Source organism: Stigmatopora nigra, chromosome 17 (assembly GCF_051989575.1).
Source record: "Stigmatopora nigra isolate UIUO_SnigA chromosome 17, RoL_Snig_1.1, whole genome shotgun sequence".
Lineage (NCBI taxonomy): Eukaryota > Metazoa > Chordata > Actinopteri > Syngnathiformes > Syngnathidae > Stigmatopora > Stigmatopora nigra.
This window is the reverse complement of record NC_135524.1, coordinates 2,899,835-2,918,666: the sequence shown is the minus strand read 5'-3', so window position 1 is coordinate 2,918,666 and position 18,832 is coordinate 2,899,835. Positions and strand designations below refer to the sequence as shown.

General features: G+C 36.2%; 1 protein-coding gene across 1 annotated transcript; it reads left to right on the top strand.

The window, feature by feature from the left end:
• Positions 1–847: 847 nt before the first annotated feature.
• niban2a (niban apoptosis regulator 2a) lies at positions 848–18,493 on the top strand. The gene is made up of 14 exons (XM_077737752.1): positions 848–1,341; positions 4,675–4,805; positions 5,715–5,843; positions 5,918–6,023; positions 7,155–7,322; positions 12,808–12,923; positions 14,190–14,294; positions 14,358–14,520; positions 14,595–14,782; positions 14,851–15,006; positions 15,152–15,265; positions 15,364–15,471; positions 15,712–15,823; positions 16,588–18,493. The coding sequence occupies exons 1-14, from the start codon at positions 1,287–1,289 to the stop codon at positions 17,394–17,396; spliced, it is 2,460 nt and encodes an 819-aa protein (XP_077593878.1). The 5' UTR covers positions 848–1,286; the 3' UTR covers positions 17,397–18,493.
• Positions 18,494–18,832: the final 339 nt, after the last annotated feature.

Sequence of the window (18,832 nt, the reverse complement as noted above, 5' to 3'; positions counted from 1 at the left end):
CCGCCCATTGCGCACAGCTATAGGACTAACTTGGACTAACTAATGCGTCTAATTAGACAAAAAAACATGACTTTCATTTTACTCATTTAAAACTAACAGTATAAATGTTTGAAGGAGAATTAGATGGGAGCAACATTTATAAGATCAAAATGCACTAGTAAGATAAGGATTTTATTTCAGTGAAGGGTCTTCCTTGATGTCTTTTCTAAATATATTTGTAATCACATTTAAACATACATATGCTTTTGTGGCACACATAGATCAGTCAATTACATGTTATATAAAGAAGTGAGGTGTTTTAATAACAGGGCAAAAAAACTATTCTAAATAAAATACACACAGTACAACATGTAAACACGATTTATATAAACTATTATCCAAGCAAACGCAAGTCTTCTCTGGAAAGAATGCTTATTGTTAGTGTTTTGGAAACACGTTGTTTATGGATACTTAACATAACATTATATAAATAAATAGCCTAAATCAGTAGTACTAAGGCCTAGTTAGTATAAATATTGTGAAGTGGTTGATAAGCACATAGTCCTACTTAAGTGCGCACAAATGCAACTAAACATTAAAATACAATTCCTAGACTTTCCTTAGACCACAAAAATACATGTACAAATCATCTTGTAACGTTCAACAAAATCCACAAGAGGGCATTGCATTAATATCAGACCGAGCGATGGAATAAAATAGGACAGACTGTACCTAATATTAGAAAAACGATATAATAATCCAGAAAATAAATGATGTCAATATTATTGAAAGCCAGAGACATAATAGACGACATCCATCCACGTCATATAGGATATTTTCTAGCCCCAAGTCCCCTTCATCTTAAAACAAAAGAGTAATACAGTAAAGTGAAGCCTCTAAGCGGGGTGTTGTGGAGAAACCGATCTGCTGCTGGCCACACCCTAAGCAGGGCAGCCTTAACACGTTGGACCAGTGATGACTTCCAGAAGGTGTGTCGTCCTGCCTTCCTGAATCCGAACCGTGAATTTGCCACCTCCTTCTTCTTTTCGTCCCCGCCTGCCGCCGGGGTGTTGTCACTTTGCCCAGAACTGCTCGGAACAAAACCCTGGCAGAGGAATAGAAGCAGCACCAGCAGCAGTAGTAAAGAGAAAAAACCCGAGATCGGCTGCAGAAAAACCATTGCTGAAGCCCATCGCGGATCTCGATCGGAGACGCTTCCCAAAGCCTTTCAGTTTGGGAATCTTGCCGACATTACACGCTTGAAATCGGGGATTGTGAGCAAGCAAGTCGTCGGTTCTCCTGCAACCATGGGGGACGTGGTTTCCTCTCACCTGGATGAAAGCAAGCGGGAGATGATTGCAGGTATGAGGGGAGGGAGTGCCTCAACAACACCCTTTTTAATTGTTGAACGACAACGACATTTTATTTAATGTCATGAGGTATGCCAGCAATTTATCGTTGCCTTAGTCTAGTCTAGTCTAGTCCTAACCAGGTTTTCTGCCTTTAAATGTAAAACGCCCCCAATCTTTTGTCTATCAGATCAAGTTATTTATTTAATCTTGCATGCCTTCTTTTCCTTTTTTAAGTCTTCAAATGTCTCCACAATAACAGCAATTATCACCTGTCAATTGCTTTTCAGGAAGAGGACCTAATATGGACTATCTCTACCATTATGAATTGTTTTATCATACTAGTGTTCTGTTTCACAATCTTGACTAAATAGTTCCTGCTTGGTCAATCTGCTATGGGCCTTCCTCCCAGACATAATAAGTAGGTTTCCCTAAGGGTAGCAATGTAAATTGGTCGTGGCTGCTATTTGAGTCTCCGATTGCTCCAACCTCCCACTGTGGACTGACTGACTGTACATTCTGGGAGATTTATTCCAACCAGGCGTAAAGGCTGAGTGGAGCAGGCCAGAATCTTGACTCATAATACTCTCCCTCCTGAAAAAGGAGGTTGGCTGCAAGGCTATAAACATCTGGGGAAAAGGGATAATGTTTTAGGATTTGGCTCCAGTAGAGGTCATTGGCTTAAAGCCATGCTCGGACTTGGAAGCAAAAAAATGTATTTTTTTTTCCAAAGGCATTTATTGGGAGCATTTTCAAATGAAGGAAAAATGACGGTAGCCTGAGTGAGTGTGTGTTGCTCCCCAGTTGCTCTTTATTTCTTGTCCAGAGGCAATGTGCTGTGCAACATGCGTAATTTCACACCAGCTTTCCAATGGGTGTACAAAGCTGTCAAACTGATGTTGTAATGTACAGCTAGGGAAAGTATTTCTGGACAGTTGTTACTAGGCAGAGTTTGGGAAACAATGGTTTGTACCTGAAAATTGGCAGCCCTAGCCAGCAGCATAAACTATATTTGTAATGTTTTAGCAATATATTAAGTTAGAAATGACTAGAAAGCAATCAGAATGCCCGTATTAGAAACAAACCTAACAATTACATTATATATGCAATATAAAGCCTTTCAACTCATAACAATCCAAAACAAAAGTGCTATTAAAAAAAAACTCGTTATCCAGTTCCTCTGGAATAACGGGAATTTAATCCGTTGAATTATTTCCTAAAATATACACAATGAACAGAGACACTTAACTTTACAGTTTATTACCATGTTTACACAATGACCTATTCAAGGTTAATACTTTTGTATTTTAACCAGTGTGTAAACATGCATGTTTTACCTACTTTTTTTAAAGATATGTATAAATTAATTGCTTTGTATCTTTAGCACCAAACCTGCAAACCTGTTTCCATGTAAGTATCGGTATTTTGGAATGTCGTAAACCAAGATTTAGTTTCTTTAGATAGGTTTTGCCTCTGGTAAAATGTGTTAAAATTTCTAATAGTGAATGCCATGCAAATTTGAAACCTTGGAAAGTATAAAGAAATAGAAAACCATGCTGCTATGGAACACAATAGGCGTGGCCACTCAGTTGAAGCCATTGGAAACCAATGGCGCGTCCACACAAAAACGGGTTTCAGTGTACTGCGCATGTTTAGAATAGTGGTTTAGTCCCCATGTAAACCATTTCCAATGTGTCCTCCCACTTTTTGCTCTTTGCTTAGCTTTTCCTTTGGTTTTTCTAAGCACATCTGGTGTGTACACTTGACTCCAAAGGGCACATTACTGTGTGGTCGCTATGAAATGGGTACTGCGCGTTCATGCTTGCAAGGACTCTTGTGATTTCTTCATTCTGGCTTTCGGTTCAGGCAAAACTCACATTGCATCGATTTGTAATAGCCGTGACTTGTCACGCAAGATTGATCTGGTGAGAACAGCAAGGGTCAGCATTAGTTTTGGGTCAGTTACAGTAAGTTTCATGTTTCACTGGGAGTGCTGCAATGCACAAAAGAGCTGACAGTTCTTAAATGTGTGAGGTTAGATGCTGTTGTGATATGTAGAAATTATTTGGAAGAAAAATAGGCCTAGAATGTCTGTGTATATCCTTATTTTGTTCTACTTTAGCATATAATTTGTTGTGGAATTGAGTGACCTGAACACTACTATTGATTCAATGTTAGCAGTCAGTGTAAAAATTGTGTTGACTTTTCCCTACTGCAATCTGCACATTTTTTTGAAAGAAATAATGAAAACATAGTGCTGGTAAGAATTGGGAGGGATGGAAAACTGTTTGTACTGTTTTTGTTTTGGTTCAGAGTGAGAACACTATGACCAAAACAAAACAATGTTGCTGTTTAATGACCCCAATTGACCTCTTTTTCTAAATAGCTAATGTGCTTTGTTGCCCTTTCTTAGTTTTTTTAATCAGGCAACATTCAGGTTTTTCAGGGGATGGTTTTTAATGGTGTAAAAGTATAATATTTCTAAATTTTATGATAAAGTAGGCATTTCAGCTTTAAGAATTTGTTCTCGAAGCTGGAATGGTTTGCTTACTTTGGCAAGAGGAGGCACATTGCAAAAATACAGAGTTGTTAAATTTGTTGGGGGAGTAAAGGCTTTGCAATGGGAGAGAATACATGATAGATACTTTAAAAAACTAATAATTAAAAAAAGTGCAACAACAAACTCCCATTGGAACAAAACCAACCTTTCATGAAATCTATTTATGTATTTATCAAGCTTACTTTCAACTATCTTTGAAAATCTCCATTGTATTATTTATAGGATTAGACTTTCTTTCCAATCATGGTTCCATTGGTCTGTTTCTCATTCTTCTCATGTCAGTGTGGACTTGTCAGCTCTTTCCTTCCTGCTACTTTCCAACTTCAGGATGGCTCCATTCTTCCTGTTGTCCCCTTCCATAAACGTATCTCAGTCAACTGCTGAGTGGGCAAACTTATCAGCCCCCTTTTTTTTCCAGCACTGGAACGTGGGAAAGTCTCACATCCCCTCCAGTAGTTTCTTGGATGAACTGTTGAGGAAATATGCTTGAAGGCAGCGGCAGAATTGGGTCAAGTGGCGGCTACATTTTTGTGCAGTTATGGAAACTGTGATGAATCTTTTTTGGACTATTTTTTGTACTATAAAATCCAATTGCATTTGGAAGATAAACCAGAATTCAATAGGAACACATTTAAATTAGCATTTTTTTCCCTCCACTGTTCGAAACTACAATTGACTGTATTCTCCGGACTATAAACTGCACCAGCCAAACAATGCATGGTCGAACTATTACATGGCAATCAATCATTACCTAATTTTTAAATGTGTTTTTCCTTTCTCCTGTAGTGAGGACCAGAGATGTAATGCGACAATTCAGCGACCTGTACAAACAACAGTACGCCGTCGCTCTCTTCAACAGCGTCCGATACGAGTTAGAAGGAGGAAGTGGACCGCAATCACAGTTACTACACAGAAAGGCAAGTTCGACTAATCTGTTACCTCAGCCAACCCGAAAGAATGTCAACAAATTTGTAGTCAAAACCACAAGGAAACCTTATAATAACCAGGAAAATGAAAGGCTTTGCAGTTAAATACTATTTCACCCCCAAAAACTCACCACATACCAAAAAAAGCAGAGGAAAAACTATTCCTAATCTTTCACTTGACTGTTTTGACCACATTTTTTGAAGTTATTTCAAATTTGGAGATTCCATAAGGCTTTTAATGCTCAAAATTGCTTTAAATTGTCATCCATTAACCACAGTGGTTATGTCTTTCCATTCAATATGTTGTAGATTATGAAGATGACAACAAAAAACTGTTGCTATGGGGATAGTAAACAAAGGTTGGGTTAGAACAATGTGGCAATCTATGAAGGAGGTTATTATATGAGCTTTGTGGAGCTGTCAATCATAACTATGGTTCTCTTTAAAAGTATTTTCCCCTTTTTTAATGTACCTACCAAATTAGCTTTATTTAAAAGAAACCATCTAATTTGGACTGGTCATTAGTATTGTATTAATCATTTGAATGTATTTATTTTAGTTTTCAATTAACATAAAAGTGTCTTTATAATTAATATAAATAATCTTTGATATTAAACGCCATTTTTTTAGTCTTTTAGATGACCAAAACTTGTCACTTGCTCTTTAAATTTTTAAATGTTTTGTCTATTGACTGTTTATCTTTTGGTATGCTTTTCAAGGAGTAGAAAGTAGAGCACATTTTACACATGATTAGAGTATTTGGAATTCCATAGTGGTGCTTTACTTCTCCTTTTCTTATATTGTGAAGGACAAGCTGTCTATCCCTATGACACCACAAATTAAAGGATAGAATAATTCATATTAGACTCATTTGAAATACATCATTTTTTTCCCACAAAGGATCCTTTGGCGGGTCGTTTAATCTTTTCCGGGAATTTATTCCAATACCTTGAGGAGAATCGCAAATGGAGGAACCGCTTTGTTTCAGTGCCAAATAACTACAGCATCAACCTCTATGAGACTAAAACGGTGAGTTCATTTTACTTCCAACTTCTCCCAATTTCAAGTTAGCCATTACACGGGTGAATTTGTCATTTCAACAGGCACATGAACGGAGTCTGCATCCCAAAGTAACCATCAACTGTGCCGGCTACAAGGCCCTAACCTCCATGGAAGATTACATTGAGCTTATTAACAACAGCCTACCAGGTAGTAGACTTGTTTCATCACTGATGCAGTCTTTCTGGTGCTCTGACGATTGGTCGCCGGTCAAATGGTGACAGAGGTTTTACTGTTAAAACCAGCTCTCAAAATTATATTCATGAGAAAGAGTTTAACATCTAAGAGAGAGAGTTTAATATCTAAGTACTGTTTAATATCTAAGTACTGTTTAATATCCAAGCACTGTTTAATATCCAAGCACTGTTTAATATCCAAGTACTGTTTAATATCCAAGTACTGTTTAAAATCCAAGTACTGTTTAATATTCAAGTACTGTTTAATATTCAAGCACTGTTTAATATCCAAGTACTGTTTAATATCCAAGTACTGTTTAATATCTAAATACTGTTTAATATCTCAGTACTGTTTAATATCTCAGTACTGTTTAATATCTAAATACTGTTTAATATCTAAGTACTGTTTAATATCTAAGTACTGTTTAATATCCAAGTACTGTTTAATATCCAAGTACTGTTTAATATCCAAGTACTGTTTAATATCCAAGTACTGTTTAATATCCAAGTACTGTTTAAAATCCAAGTACTGTTTAATATTCAAGTACTGTTTAATATTCAAGTACTGTTTAATATTCAAGCATTGTTTAATATCCAAGTACTGTTTAATATTCAAGTACTGTTTAATATTCAAGTACTGTTTAATATCTAAATACTGTTTAATATCTCAGTACTGTTTAATATCTCAGTACTGTTTAATATCTAAATACTGTTTAATATCTAAGTACTGTTTAATATCCAAGTACTGTTTAATATCCAAGTACTGTTTAATATCCAAGTACTGTTTAATATCCAAGTACTGTTTAATATCCAAGTACTGTTTAATATCCAAGTACTGTTTAATATCCAAGTACTGTTTAATATCCAAGTACTGTTTAATATCCAGGTACTGTTTAATATCCAGGTACTGTTTAATATCCAGGTACTGTTTAATATCCAAGTACTGTTTAATATCCAGGTACTGTTTAATATCTAAGTACATTTGACCAGCGACCAAAAGGGACCAGAAGACCGGCGACCAAACGTCCGATAACGGTCTTTCTCCATCAACCAAACTGTCAGAGAACCATATGGACATTTTTTTTAATCATATGCTCTCCCTTAGATGTCAAAGCCAAATTGGCCAACAGTCCTTTTATCAAGTGCGCCACTCCATTCCCGCTCATCCTGTGGCACCCATACGCCCGTCACCACTATTTTTGCGTGATGACAGAAAAGGAACAGCAGAAATGGCACGCCGTCTTGCAAGACTGCATCCGACACTGTAATAACGGTAAGAAAAATGCCAATGAAAAGTGAGTTAAGTGTGATATAAGTCTTCAAATGACTGTCAAGTAGAACCAAATGTTCCTATTGTTGAATGTCAAAATTCTTTAGGGGTCATTTGTTTGCGTCAGTGACAGCAGGAGATATTTTCTTTCAAATAAATCTGTCTCCAGCAAGCAAATTACAAAGTTTTCTTGTTGCCTGAGGGAATAGTCTTAACAGATGATTTTGTATAATCACCTGTTCATCATTATGTGGGACGGGCTAGGAATTACTACTATAGAAACTATAGAAACATGATAATAATTGAAATATAATTGCTGAATGACTGAAAAATTCTCATGAAGTTTGACTTGAGGGATTTTTTGTACATTATGGTTATGTCAAATTGAGGTTACAGAGTTGAGAAAGAAGCTAGTGTTGCTCCCATTTTGTCTTCCGAAGCAAATTTGAAAACAAAGTTAGTGGATGTCCTGGTTTAACTGTGATAAAAGCAACCATTGTACTGTGGTTTTGGATTGGATGAAGTAGTTTACAATGAGTTAATGGGACATGCTTGGCTTAAAAAGGAATCTCAGGATGGCTGTGTCATTGTTGTTCTAAAGAAAAATTCAATGGAGGCGTCTAGCCTCAGAGCTATAACTTTTGTGGGAATGTCCAGTGGTTGGGAAAAAAGAAGAGTGCTCACAATGGGGTACTAAGGTTCTTTTTATTTGTTTTATAACGTGAATCATCCACTGGACTTGAGCAATGAAGAGACGTGGGTCATTCCAAGTTCAAAATAGTTACACAGTAAAATATTATTAAGGTATTTTAAAGTGTAAATTATTTTGGAATCGTATAGAAGGGCCTTAAAGTGTACACTTGAGTTTTAAGGGTTGTAAAATGCACAAAATGGCAACATTGGTTGTCACATTTTTAATGTTTTCCTCTGTCAAACTAACTTGGTTTCCTAGGAAGAAAGTAAACACTGATAGTCCTTTTTACCATTGTTAATTGTTCACAAGCTATGTGAAACTTATATATTTGGTAGATAGTGATATAACATTAGAATAGAACCTTTGATCCTGCCATTTTTAAGTGTTTTTTCCTCTTAAAAAGGTAAGAATGGCAATATTTAAAACAAAACAAAAAACACTTTTTACAAATATAATGAAGCATTTCAAACTTTAACCCAAAAAATGTTGGTTAAAGTAAAGATAACTGATAAATATTTCATAAATAATTAGACTTATCATTCCATCTTTTATTGATTACATAACAATTCACATTGTAAGAAAACTACAAAGTCCAATGAAACAATGAATTCATTGTTAATGCTTAACACGGTCAAATTTCAACAGGACATAGTTTAAATATTTTGAGTAATACTTAGAAAAGGGACTTGGGAACACCTTTTTAACATAGATAAACATAACCGTTTTGCAAATTTTAATTTAACCAGCATGAAGTACTTTAGAAGTCTTCCATTTGCAATTCTGACTCATTCATATCTTTCTATTTGTGCTCTAATATTGTTGAAATTTTCGCTTTAATCTCATAAATTTCAACACCCCGCCCTTTTCTTCTGAAAGCAGGAGTTACATTTGACTTTAACATGTTGACAAGTTAGAAAGGGAGACATGCCCAAGGATGCCGAAACATTCTGTAATTACATTTTTGTCATGCTGTCATACTTTTGCACTGGTCTCAGCAAATCAGCCTTAAGCAGCAGCGTGTTGAGGAATCCACTGTCCAAACGTGTTTTCCCGCTTGATGTGTTGACGCCACCTTGCACATTTTGCTTGAAAAGTTGCCGTCTTTTAACACAAAAAACTTCATAACGGTCATCACTAGATTATTCAACTCAAGTTTTGGTATACACAAGTGCTGTACAGGTATTTTTTATTATACTACTAGAATTGTTATCAACAATAATTAAAGGAATAAGCAACTTTCTCTTACTACTGCACAAACTAATACAAAAAAAGAATTCTGGTTATTTCCTACTTGGTTTAAGACACTATTTGTATCAAAATCTACTCTAGAAATAGGTATGAAATATTAATTAGCAAAAATTCTAGCATGGGTATGAGTAATCAGCACCAAAATCATGCAAAAGGCTGTAAATAAGGTAAGCATGTGGTTGAACACACCTTGACGCACCTTAAAATGTGCCACTTATGTTGTTGGGCGCTCAGTTTTTACGCATTGTAGCTCATATCTAACTAATTCTACTATTTCTGCATATTGTGAAAGCTAACAATGCTTTCTTAAAGTAAACATAGTGCTAATCCTAATTTAAATAGCTCGTAGAATGTGTACTATTCTTGAAAACGGTTATTTAATGAGCAATCTGGCAAAACATGTTTAGTTCTAAATTTAGGTAAAGTTATTCAAATTAGAACACTTAAGAAAAAAATGGGTTTAACCTTTTAATCCACATTTTTTAAACCCTTACAGGGCACTCATTTAATTTATAATATCTCTTCCAGGCAATAATTTAAATACTGTGGAGAAAAAAAAATCATGATTAATTGCTATTATTTTGTTTTGTTTTTTAAATGACCAAAAAAAAGGGACATGCTTTATAAAGAGCACCCACATTTAAAAAAGTGACCCACTGGAATTAACAATATCCATTTTTATATGCATTCTGTGTACATATTTTGGTTTATTTTCAGTGTTATGCCTCAAAGTGAATTCCTATGTGAAAACCAGACCCAAAGTGTAACTGAGAAAGAACAAGTGTGGTTCTTACATTTCACTCATAAAAGCCAAAGCAGTGCCAATATCCAAACTTGTTCAGCCATTTACTTGTTAGGACAAGTCCCTGTTGTACATTCCAACAAAAATCCTGGGCTAAAAGAACATGTTCTGAGGTATTAGGGACTCTGTTGGTGTTTTATTATGACTTTGGCATGTAGAGGTTAATTGCATCAGTGTCAATTGGCGACATTCATGCATTTGACCTGTTTTAACACGCCCAAGCACCTCCTTTGTCGTGTTGGCATTTTGGAGGAAAAACAGAACAGGGACTCGTAAAATGGTGACATGATCCTTTGGCTTTTTTTGCAGTTCCTTGACGATATTAAAAACACAGTATGCCGTTGCAAATGTTTTAAATTCTCATGCCACCTGTCTGGTTTTATTTGTAAGTATGCTCAAATTGAAACAGAATGTTTATTCATTGTTTCATTTAGAGCCCAAAAGATTGTAATGTTGTCCTTGGTCATTGATTGATTTGTAGCTTTTTTATGCAATTGTGGCAAAAGTTGAGAGTTTGTAGCACTTTATTGCAGGTTTTTTTAGCAGTTTGTAGCAGTTTTTTAGCAGTTTTTAGCAGTTTTTTATCATGTTTTTTAGCAGGTTTTTTAGCAGGTTTTTTAGCAGTTTTTTAGCAGTTTTTTTAGCAGTTTTTTAGCAGTTTTTTGCAGTTTTTAGCAGTTTTTTGCAGGTTTTTTGCATTTTTTTGCAGTTTTTTTTGCAGTTTTCTAGCAGTTTATGTTCTTGAGATAAGGGTAAACCTTTTATTTATTTTTTGTGTGTGTGTGGAAAGTACCTCCTTCAGATAAAATCAACTGATTGGTCCGTTTAAACGGTTAAAAATAACTCCTTTCCTAATGATTTGTAGCCCCCTGTTAATTACTTCTGATAAACAATGACCTAATTTCACAGAAATCTTCTGCATTTGATTGGTCAGTCCATAACAATGAATATATAGCACCCCCATATCCCATGAGACATGACCTAAATGCGCACTTTACCAATTGGGACATTCATGTAATACAACAATTTACAACTTATTGACCTACTGTACTTTTACTTACTTTATTGGGCTAGTGAAGTATTTTTACAACAGATTTTTTTAACTAGTATAAGATGAGATGGTGTTTTACAAATATTTCTTGCCTTGACAAGGAAGTATCAACAATTTTATCCACAATGTGAATTTCTTTTATTCAGTAAGTGTCTGTAGATCATTCCTAGTGATTTATCAGTCAAGTATTTGTTTCCACATTTTATTGCAGTACTGTGGGAGTGAATTGCGTCAGACCCGGTGATTCTTGGTGTACAATTTTAGCAATACAGGAGTGGTAAAATGGCAAAAACAGGATTTGACTGTTAAAATGTTAAGGGAAAGGTAACGGTTGTCAAGCTCAGTTTCACTTGTATGCGGGTTGTAAAGCCTTGAATTGAAAGCTAGATAAGCTTAGATAAGGCCATTATTGAGGGATAGTTTGAAGGTCTGGGACATTTTCACTTAAACAAACCTAGCAGGGTGCAGTCAGCAGGTCAAGTAGGGAAAAAAATCTTAAAAGATAGTGTGCTCACATGTTCTATTTATGCAACGTCCACTCATACACGCGCTACAGCGGAACTGTATAGTCTCGTGGTCAGTCTCTTTGGCATAGTGACCAAAAATATTGTTAGGGAAAGGTTACATTAATAGTATTGACATCATATTGGTGAGTATAATTATTAACCAAGATAAATAAGATAACATTCTTATTGAAGCCTGCCAAAAGAATTGAAATCACAGTAAAAAGGGGATACTTTGAGTTCAAATAGGCTTGGGATGGGCCAAAATTTAATATACACACAAAAATCTTTCTTGAAATTGAATTAAAGTATTAAATGAATGCATGTTTTCAATCTGTTTTGACTGACAGATCATAAATATTTTAGAAATCTATTGATACATCTCATCCTTGGCTAGTTTGGCAAAGTTTTCTATGGAAGAGTGTAACCCTGTGTTCCTTATACTTCTGATTGTAGCAACTAGGTGTAAACTTTCCCCAAGACCGTATTTCATAGGGTCTTTTCAACCATCCTTGCAAATTTATCGAGGAGGGGCAGCTTCCTGCCGGGTCACCCAACCCTCTCCTGCCAACAATTTCTCACTTGCTTCCTGACTTTGTCAGCTAGCTGAGTCACAACCCTGGAATCACAACATTTTCTTAATTTTTTAAAAAGTTTTACATGACAAAGAAGTCTAAATCATTGTGAAAATTTAAAGTAAAGCTGCAGTATCTACATGATATATTATATATTTTTATAAATGTATTATATTAAAGCACAGAATGTGTTTAGGCTTGGTTAAATAGCAGGATTAATTATTAGTCATCAAATCATACCCACATGACTGTAAGTAACTTCCTGAAAAAACACAAATGTTGCTGTTTTAGTAAAGTTCCTATATTCTGGGCATGTGAGATTTGTTCACAAACTAAAAAAAATAAATCTTCCATTTTTTTGCAGTAGATTAACCATTAATATGCAAAAAAATCTTCCTTTTTTTTGCTTTTGGAACTTTTAAGGGAAAAATGTTTGGAAAACCTATATTAGAACATCTGAAATGTGTATTTAGTTCATCAGAAGTACTGTTAGTTAGTAAGAGGATCTAAAATATTTCCATTATTTTGAGTATGTAGACTTTATTTATATTTTTCTAGTGTGGGTTAACTGAGTGATCTTATTTTACTAACATTACACTTCCCTGTCAAACTAAGGTCTGCCAGAGGACTGCACTGTTCAGACACCAGCCTTCACTGACAGTGTGAGACTGCACAGACAAGCCAAAGGACACTATGGAACTTGGGACATGATGTGTGGAACTCCTCCCCAGGTTAGACATTTTTCTACTCGATTTTATTTTTTAAGACACATTGTCAGTTCACCTCGGCTTCTTCCTAAATCCCCCCCAAAAAAACATGTGCATTACAAATCAAAGCCAAATTTCCATATAATGTTCACTCACTATAATATTTCTGATTATCTGTCAGTCATTTTTTGTGATTGTCTGGCTTTAGGTCAAAATGCACCACTTGGATACATCCCAACTCCTAAAATGAAAGATTAAATTAGATTAGTAGATTGATTTGCAGTTCTGTCCTATTTTTAACAGAGCTTTTGTTCCTATTTGCCAACTCTGACTATATTTGCTCATTATTGCATTGAAAATTAGTGCCCTAGAATTTCATTGTGAAGCAACCTCTTGATAATTAACTGTTTATTAGACCTCCAAATACTATTAGTTAATCATCCATTCATCTTAATGCTATCCCAAAGCAAATTGATTCTGCCCTTATTGGCTCCTGCCCTTAAGCATTTTCTACATCATGCCTAGAGTGTGTCAGGAACACCGCCCCCTTTACATTCACTGCATGCAAAAGGTGACACGCAAATACTATAGTCGGCTTCTCCTTTGAATGAGTTCCTTTTAGTTTTTCTTTTTTTTAACCTGCTCCTGAATCACTCTGTTCACAGCAGCTTTAAACATACCTGTGTTATCTACTCGGCTTAACAAGATTAGGTTTGTTTGCCAACCAAACACTATGTACTGCTTCTTGCTTCATTAAAAGGGTGGATCATAGTACTATATATATTTTTTTAGTTTTTTAGTCTTCACTGAAGTGACAGCTTCAGACATTTTAATTTGTGTATATCAAATATTCTGCTATATTTCCCCTGATTTGTTGCTTTTTAGTTGGATCAAATTGAGGAAAATATGAACAAAAATATTATACTATGCTATACTCTATGTCGGTAAACTTAAGGCATACGATATACATAGTAATGTAATATTTTATGTTTTTTCTGTACTACCTAATATTTCTCCAAGCTGTAGATAAACACTGAAGTATCTTGAAGGTACACAAACATCTTTCTATGTGTGTTCACTTCGTTCTGCTTCTAAAGCAATCCTCAATAGACTGACTGTGTTTTTTCATGTTTATTTTGGTGGTTTTCTGTGTCAAGGGTTAGTATATTATAATTATTTTCCTTCACATACCTCTCCCCAATAGCAAATAATAAAAATAAGGTGGGTCTTCCTAATAAGGATGTTGTAGACTTCATAACTTATTCAGAATGCGTTCTTATGTCTGTCCAGATTCTGTCAAATCTAGTGATGGAGACCCTCCATCCTGAACTGAGGGATGCAATCGGTCCTCGTTTAAAAGGAAAGATGCAGCAAAGGCAGCGGGATTGGATGTTTGTAAGTCCCCATAATACTATTTTACAAGGACAGTGAACATATCATTCATAAATGTTGTTGTAGATTTCAGATGCAGTTTACAAGCAAGTTTTGGCCCAAACCAACAAGGAGTATAACTCCCTTGTTGAAGCCTGTGAAGTTCAGAAGGTTGAGCTGGATTCCAGACTGAGGACTGACATGGACCAGGTCATCACGTCGAAAGAACATATTACCAGCAAAATTCGAGGTTAGATTTGTTTAGAAGTCTATCCTCCATTGACATTCTGATCAAATAATATTCAAATTTTAATCCATTTGCAGCCCTGGTGTTACCTAAAGCCGAGTCTCTCCTGAAGAGGAGTGTCCAACCTTACATTGGCTCCATTTTGGACGCCTTGATGGAGCCTACCAGTCGAGGTTTTTCTGAAGTCAGGGATGTTTTCTTCAGGGAGGTTGTAGACATCAACAAGAATTTGGTTAATGGAGGAGATCAAGCCAAATTAGGAGAGGTAAGTCCTTTTTTGGGCCTAAATATATGACCACCTTGCTTCTAAAACTGTGTCAATCTTCCCCTCAGCACATGGAAAGGCTCTCCATGCTGGCTTTCCATCCAGTCAAAATGAAGAGTTGCTACGATAACGTGGAGGAACTCAACTTGGAGGGTTTACAGCAAAGGTTCGACGTTTCTAGCCCTTCTGTGTTTGTCAGCAGGGCTCAGATTCTCATGAGGGAGGTGAGAATTTCAACTGGAATGTTCACATGTTGTCATCGGTGGTAGCTCAAATGTCAGTAGGGCTTCCAGTTGGCTTAAAGAAACAATTTGATTGGTTGATTGTGACATCTTAAAGTGCCTAAACACCCTTTTTTTGTTGTGACAGCAAATGGACAATGCGGTACACACTTTTGAGCAGCTGCTACAGCAATCTTTAGCTTCCCAGGGAGATAATGAAATGTGTAAAGTCATCCAAGGGTGCCAAGATAGGGTCCTCAAGGTAAAATAGGAAGACAGAATATACATATGTTAGGTTTTTACAGTTTTTTTTAATGATGGTCAGTCATTTCTGCCTGTTTTTCTGGTTCATCTTTGCAGAAGTACGATTATGACAGCAGCACAGTACGCAAAAAGTTCTTTCGAGAGGCTTTACTGCAGATTATCATCCCATACATGCTCCAACAGCTTTCTCCAACCTGCTCACCCGTAAGTAGAATCATATTTTTTTTACACTCCAGAGCATTTTGACTTTTCCACCATTAAATCGGTCAAGTCAAGCTAATGTAATCGGATATTGATTTACAAGAGGTGTTTGTTTCTTCAGGCCAGTGTAACCTTAGTCACATGAAATAAATCACATGAAAACAATGAGATGCTTTGAAAAGGGAAAAAAAATGACTTGCATTGATGATTAAATTGATGAATGTGTGTCTATTGTCTTGGTAGGAGCTGCCACGTTTCAAAGAACTCATCTTTGCAGACTTTTCTCGTTTCCTGCTTGTGGAAAATATGTTTGAGGAGGTCGTGCTGCAGTCTGTTTCCAAGGACATCATGATGGGTGAGAGAGAGAATTCGCAATATAGAAGATTGGGAAATTAAATGTTAAATTATATCCCTATTTGGTTTTCATTAGACACCCAAGTGCAGTTAACCAATTCAATTGCTAGGTTTAATTGACAACATTATAGTGTATCACTATATCACTGTGGTGTATCACTATATCACAATGGTGTATCACTATATCAGAGTGGTGTATCACTACATCACTATGGTGTATCACTATATCACTATAGTGTATCACTACATCACTATAGTGTATCACTATATTACTATAGTGTATCACTATATCACTGTGGTGTATCACTATATCACTATGGTGTATCACTATATCACTATAGTGTATCACTATATCACTATAGTGTATCACTATATCACTGGTGTATCACTATATCACTGTGGTGTATCACTATATCAATATGGTGTATCACTATATCAATATGGTGTATCACTATATCACTATAGTGTATCACTATATCACTATAGTGTATCACTATATCACTATGGTGTATCACTATATCACTATAGTGTATCACTATATCACTATAGTGTATCACTATATGACTATGGTGTATCACTATATCACTATAGTGTATTACTATATGACTATAGTGGAGATGCACATTTTTAATTCATATCAGGCATGTAAGAAGTGAGATTCTGAGCCGTGGAAATCCAGTTTGAAGCATTATAAAAATACAAAAACATAAAAAATAACTTCTCTATAATATTTGCAATCTTAACTTTTCACTTTTCCATGTATAGCGGTGAAGGAAGCTGCCGTCCAGAGGAGACACAATCTCTACAGGGACAGCATTGTCATGACCAACAGTGACCCAAACCTCCACTTGCTTGCTGAAACCACTCCAGTGGACTGGGCCACCAAATTCGGCAACGGTGAAGCTGAGAGCCCCAGCGGCGATGGCGAAGGAGGTTCTGGAAAAAGGCGCAAGCAAGTAGTCTCCATGATCCAACTAGATGGGGTCCCTATACCCTACGAGTCCTGTATGGAAATTCCAGGTGTGGAGCTCATCCCAGAGGAAGAAGCCGCAGTGTCCGATCATTCCGAGGAGCAATCGGACCCTAAATCGCCCGATAGCGTGGAGGAAATTCGAGATCTGATCAATCCGGTGATGGAAGTGGTGTTACCGAATGAAGTTAAGAGTGATGTGAGTAACGGGAAAGTGCCAACTGAAGATGGAGAGCAAGTGGAAGTCAGCAAAGTTACCGAAACGGTGGAGGACGTCCCTTTGAAATCGCCGCAAGATAAAACATCGGCGCAGTCGCTCGTTCAGCAACTCATAGGAAACAAGAAACAGGAGGATAAGGAAGAAGAGAAAATTCGAAGCGCCATTGAGGAGATCGATTTAGCCGTGCAAGGGGAGAGCGAAAACACGGTGGATGTTTGCCAGGAAAAATCGGATTCAGAAACACAGCTTCCGTTAGATACAAACTCCAGCCCTCTTGAGGACACTCAACTGGTCCAAAAAGTCCTCAATGAGGTCATCAATGAGGTAGTCAATGGTAAGGAAAGTATTGTTGACCCTGTTGAGGGGGAGGTCAGTTTAGCGTAGGAAGATAAACGTCTCAAGTTGAAGATAAAGACTTTTATTGTATTGTTTCCTTGTGGATGTCGCACACATGGTGACCAGTTAGATCTTCTTAGAATCTCGGAGATTCGAACTTGGTCAATGGGTCTTACATATGCAGTTTAATTATGCCCTCGGAAGCGTCCTAGTTTGTATGTGACACTGAATGCACCGTATGTTTTTTATTTTTTACTCCTTTGCTTTTTTCCTGCCGAAAACACAACAGCAGAAAAGAAATGTTGTTTTATTCAAGTGAGATGATGGAAAATCTTGACTAGTGATGGCCAATTTTAGCAATAATGTGCTTGTACACATCCTTAATGACAGCAAGGGTGATGTAGTATCCTTTTTATGTGTTTTTAACTACTACAGTTCTTGAAATGTTATCTATTTTTGTAAGTGTGTCTCTATTTATAATATACACGTAGTTTATACTTAATGTGTCACGCTTTCATAGGTATTGGCTTATCTTGTGAAAGTTTTGAAACTTAAAGACACGGTAAGTTACATAAAGATTAAAAATGTGTGTTTATATTTCCTTAGATTCATTGTACCTACTTTTTAGAGTGTTTTAGGCACAAAGGTTACATTTGCTCAACTCTAATTCAGCTTGCAAAACCATAAATGTTTGAATTTTGTACCTGTTTATCACATAGGTGTTGGCATGTGTATTTAAATGAGTCACGGATTTATGACTGGAGGACAAGCTAATAAAAATAATGAAATGGTGAGTAATTGTAATACAGAGTTGGTGGGCACACTTACAATTATACTACAGGACAAAAATCCATAGTTAAAGTATGTAATATCTGCTTTTTAAATGCACAGAAGAGAGAGATGCACATCCTTCTCTTTCTATTTTAATTATCCATATTTTAACCTATATTGTAAAGCTCATTTTGCATCTTGGCTTATTACATTGCAAGCTTTTAGATCTTTTACCTAACAGTGTTTTCACCGGAAGGGAGACGCTCGTTTATTTATTCCTGTATGCTTGTGGTTGTACTTTTAAAAATTTCATTCTTGCTTTTGTCATCTTGACATATGTATGATAATTGAATAAACTTATTTCCTGCCCTCTTTTTTTCGTGTTAAGTGTGATTCTAATTTGATTAGGACTGATAATGGAACCAGGGGTCACTGACCTTTCTGAATATGATTTATATGAATGGCCTGCTTAGTTAAAATATACTCTTACAATAAATCTACACTTTTTTATTAGAATTTTGTGTACTGGTATTATACTTTGGGCCACAGGACGGCGCTATAGGTTGCGTGTAAACAATGGCTCAATTTCAGTAGGCACTTTCAAAGTAAGTTTTGTTGTGGCAGTCAAAATGTAACATCCGGTAAGGCTCTTATTGTGTGTAATAAACAGGATGTAGAAACTGCGTTCAACAATGTTTTGCACATGTGCGGAC